The following is a 5,126-nucleotide window of genomic DNA, read 5'->3' on the forward strand; positions in this document are numbered from 1 at the left end:
AAAAAAAACGAAATAGAGGATGTGTTTGGTATGAAGGAGATTCCTAGAAATATTTTTCACCGAAAATGAGTGGTTTTATCTCTTATTTTTTCTTGCTTGGATGGTGACTAGAAAACTTTTTTCGGAAAATATTTTTTAATGTTTGGTTAGAGAGCAGAAAAAAATATTTTTGTATGCTACTTTCCTCACCCCCTTCCCCCAAGTCTCATGTTTCCAGTTTCCTTGCTCGCCTTCGCCTCCCCCCTCCCCCCAAATACCCAACGTTTTCAGAAGTCTATTTTCTTCAAGTAATTAAATTATTCTTCTATAAACTCACACAAACCCAAATTAACTAATGTGTTGCTTTACATTTTTACGCAAAAATAACGTTAAAATTTGTGCTCCATTACTAAAAAAATATACTTTTTTTTTGTTGAAAACGAAAGTACTATTTCTACGACATGAAAATAAAGTACTCATTTTATTGAAATAAAAGAAAATACTTTTTCTATATCATGAAAAGAAAATACTCATTTTATTGAAATAAAAAAATATATACTTTTTTTATTTGTTGAAATGAAAGAAAATATTTTTTCTATGAAAAAAAAGTACTTTTTTTATTGAAATGAAAAAAAAAACTTTTTATATCATGTAAAAAAATACTTATTTGTTGAAATGCAAAGAATAAAAAATCTAGCTATAACATGAAAATATACTACTAATAATATTTTTATTTAGGGTAGGGATGGGTCGGGGTGGAGTTGAGTTTGGGTTGGGGTAGGTGGGTGTGGTGGTTGGGTTGGTTGGGGTTGGTGGGGATGAGGAATAGAGATGGGGAAGGTTGAAAATGAGTTTTGGAAAATGTTTTCTCTTCTCTTGATAAGGAAAATATTTTCCTCCAATTAGAAAAAAATGAGTTCACGAGAAAAATATTTTTCAAAACATTTAAGCAACCAAACATTGAAAAATTGAAAAATATTTTCTTTCCCTGGTACCAAACACACCCAGAATTTTCGTTTATTTGATCCATTACTTATCATGGTACAATAACACTGGAGATGAAACAGAAAAGATAAATAAAATATTGTACCTGTATTTAACTTATTCAATGCTTGTGCACACTAAAACAAGTGAAGCAAGCAAGCAGCATTAAAGCAAAATTTCAGAGTTAATCAAGAGGTGATACATAAGGAGTAGCAATCAAGTAAAGATCTTTTTCTCTTCTAGCAGATATCCCATTTGCCTCTGTCATGTCCAAATCCCTTGCATTAATTCCTTCGGGAAGTTTCCAATCAAAATTGTGAAGCAAATGAGCCAATGGCAGAGTAACAAGAGCCAAACCAAATTGCATTCCTGGACAAATTCGTCTTCCAGCGCCAAACGGAAGAAGTTGAAAATGATTTCCAGTAAACTCAATAGAACTATTTTCGAATCTCTCTGGTATAAAACATTCAGGATTTTTCCAATTCTCGGGATCTCTTCCAATTGCCCATACGTTAACCAAGACTTTGCTTTTCAATGGTATAGTGAATCCTTCTATCTCTGTTTCCTCCCTGCATTCTCGCGGGACAAGTAGAGGAGTTGGAGGGTGTAATCGGAGTGTCTCTTTGATCACTAAATTTAGGTAATGAAGCTTTTCAAGATCAGTATCCTCATCACATGCTTTCTTTCCTTTAAAAGCTTCTCTCACTTCAGCTTGTGCTTTAGCCATGACTTTTGGATTCTTCATCATTTCTGTTAATGCCCAAATAACGGTTGAAGATGATGTGTCAGATCCTGCTACGAACATGTCCTGCACCATGTATGGTCATCAAATTTTTAGCGTATACTCGACTGGTTCAATAATTTTGCGGAATAAAAATTTATTAAAATTATAAAAATAATAAATATAAACCCATAATGAGTTCAATGTTAAAATATTTAATAGCTGAACGCATAGGGTTTAAATCATAATCCGCCTCTACGTAAATATACATCACTTTACATAAATTAAATATTCTAAAACAAAATGTCCGAAACACTTAAAAATATTGCCTGAAGTTTGGAAACGACACAGTCAGACTTTGGTTTCATTAAAAATAAAAAGACCATAAGCTAAGAAGATACAAAAAAAAAGATATGGTGTTAGTGTAGTTAACAAAGTGTAGCAAGCAAATCCTAGAAAAGTAGTTTGTGGCAGTGAAGTCTAAGCAGTTTGAGTAGTAAAAACTCCAAGTTTTGATATTTTGTAAAAATAAAAAAAGAAATACACTTACAAGAATAACTGCTTTGATGTTGTCATTTTCTAGCAGAAATGGTAATTCGCCGCTCTCCATGACCCTTAGAAAAACATCGATGATATAATTAATATTATTGATAATGGTACTGTTGGGTATTTGTGATAGTTTTTAGAACTTATGGGTATAAGTCATGTTTTATGTTTTTCCAAACCAAACTTCACCCAAAACAGATATCCAAACATATTTTTATCTTCAAATCAAACTTCACCAAATCAAATTTTTAAGAATAAATTTGGAAATTTATGGATAAACAGTAGCTTGGTTAAATTGAACCACTTGGGACAAATAGCCACCTCCTATTTTGTGGTGTTTATGTGTCTGCGTAATCCGAGTCGTCATAGTGGATTATTCCTTTATAAAGAAAAATCAAGAACCACTGGAGATGTTGAATTTTCTCGTGAAGAAAGATGCATAATTTATTGTTCTTGATCTTGGTCCACAAGTTTATCGTCACCTTTTAGATGGAAATTATATATGTACACATTGGGTGTGTTCATAAAAAAATCGAAAAATCAAATCAAATCGAAAATCGAACCAAACCAATCAAAAAAACCGATACGTTTTAGATTTGGTTTGGTTTTGGTTTTGAATTTTAAAAACTGATCATATTTGGTTTGGTTTTGATTTGTTAATCAAAAAATAACCGAAAAAATCGAACTAAATTCACTATAAAAGTAGCTATTTAAATTTATTATTACACACACACACACACACATATATATATATATATATATATATATATGTGTGTGTGTGTGTGTGTAATAATAAATTTAAATAGCTACTTTTATAGTGAATATATATATATATATATAAAGTTTCTAAAATTTTATGGTACATATTAGTCATTTGTATTTTTAGTCTAGCTCTTTGCTATTATATTAATCTAATTCTATGCCTTTACATTCTAGTTTGATTGGTAGTTTTCTTTTGCATGTTAAAAATAATCGATTTTTAATTGAGTATTTAAATTATTCGTCACTATTTGATTCAATTATCATCAATATATCTTGGTAAATGATAGATTTCTCAAAAAGTAATTGATTTGATAGTGTTACATTAAAAATGTGGTCGTCGGAATATGCATTTGGTAGTATGTCTCATATTTAAGAAAAAACCCGATAAATAACAAAACAAACTGAAAAACAGACAAAAACCGACAAAAACCGAATCGATAAAAAACGACTTAATTGGTTTGCTTTGGTTCCAATATTTGAAAAACCGACTTACTTGGTTTGGTTTCTTTTTAGGGAAAAACCGACCCAAACTGAATCATGTATTTTAATTTGATGTAGTAGGTAATCGATCAGTCTTATTTCTCAAGTTACTAATCTCACTTTTTAAGTACGATTAGGTGTAATTATCTTTCAAATAATTAACATGATAAAATTCTTTTACGTGCATTGATGTTAGGCTAAAAATTCATATTTTCACATGTAATTTGCCTTGCATTATACCTCAATCTTATTAACTTTAGTGTAAATATTTGTGACTCGAGTTTAATAACGGTGTTTATATGTGTAGGAGTCAATTGAAGTGATTTGGGAAACTTGCATGCAAAGTGAAGTAAAAATAAAAATATTTGGAGGGAGTATGAGTTTGGTGCCTGGTTTGGTGCCAGGCACCAACCAAAACACCAAAGGCAGAATGTAAAAAGTTTTGGTGTCCTAGTTGGCGCTAGGCGCCAAGTGAGACGGCTATGGACGAGTTTCACCCTACACGCCCCCAACATGTATAAAAGGGGTTCTAAACCTATTTTTTAAGGCAGAAAGGATTAGAGAGGAAAATGGAGCCGCCACTCTTGAGGTAAGAACACTTTGGGGAGGCAAGAACACCATAGGAGCAAGGAAAAGGATTCAACTTTAAGTTTTTCCCTCTTTCTTCTTCTATTTCCATTATCAGTTATGAATTCTAGTATTGTAGTTATGCATACTATTATGAATAACTAGTTTGTTATTTAGAGTTTTGATAGAACCTTTTGTAGGATAAATTCGTGTTATATTTTTATATAATTGAGTCGTTGGATTCCTCTACTTGTTCAATTACATATTTATTATTGTTGATTGAATGACCATCAATTAACTATGCCTATTTAGTTTGTATATTGCTCGAGAGAGAATATGCATTTAGGTAGTTGTTGAACATCATCACTCCTAACGTATGTGAGAGATCAATACGGAGGGTTTAAAGGTGGGTTAGAGATAACGAAGCGTTGGTGCGATCCTAGTGAGCTGTAAATTAGTGCCAGCTAGAGTAGTTTGAGAGAATATGTCTAGTAAATTGTGCTAGTTACTCGAGAGAGAGTTACGACAACCAAAGTACTCACGATTGGTAGAGAATACTTAGGCGAAATTATATAAGGCGTAGCGGGAAGGATTCCGACAATTGAGAAAATAATAACTCTAGACCTCCTTAGGCTTGTCTCCAATTTCATCCTTATTAGTTGATAATTTTACTGCTTTATAATATTTGTTAGTTAATTAGTAGAAATAAAAATTAAATCTTTATAACTAAAAAATTATTTGGACTTGTGTTTCTTAGCAATATTGAACAACTGTAGCTAAGCCTTAGTTTTCTGTGGGATTCGACTACGAACTTCTAAACCGGATTATATTTACAACGATCGCTTAGTCCTTTTTATAAGGCATAGTTGGGAGTGATCAAATTTTGACGTCGTTGCCGGGTAACTAACGGTGTAGCTGTAGGTGTACATATTGCTAGGTTGCAAGTTTGAACTTTTTATTTTTTTTTCTCGTATTTGATTTTTTTAAATTTTTTTGTTTTACTTATTGATTTTAGAAACATGGAATCTTGGAATTATGAGAATTTTGATGGTTTTAATTGTACTTTTGATCCTCCTTATACATATTG

General features: G+C 31.7%; 1 protein-coding gene across 1 annotated transcript; it reads right to left on the reverse strand.

Moving 5' to 3' along the window:
- Nucleotides 1–957: 957 nt before the first annotated feature.
- LOC104103395 (premnaspirodiene oxygenase-like) lies at nucleotides 958–2,341 on the reverse strand. The gene is made up of 2 exons (XM_070185655.1): nucleotides 2,235–2,341; nucleotides 958–1,771 (listed from the first exon to the last, which is right to left on the reverse strand). Exons 1-2 carry the CDS (start codon nucleotides 2,292–2,294, stop codon nucleotides 1,148–1,150), a joined length of 684 nt encoding a protein of 227 aa, XP_070041756.1. The 5' UTR covers nucleotides 2,295–2,341; the 3' UTR covers nucleotides 958–1,147.
- Nucleotides 2,342–5,126: the final 2,785 nt, after the last annotated feature.

The sequence above is a fragment of the Nicotiana tomentosiformis genome, chromosome 9, assembly GCF_000390325.3.
Source record: "Nicotiana tomentosiformis chromosome 9, ASM39032v3, whole genome shotgun sequence".
NCBI lineage: Eukaryota > Viridiplantae > Streptophyta > Magnoliopsida > Solanales > Solanaceae > Nicotiana > Nicotiana tomentosiformis.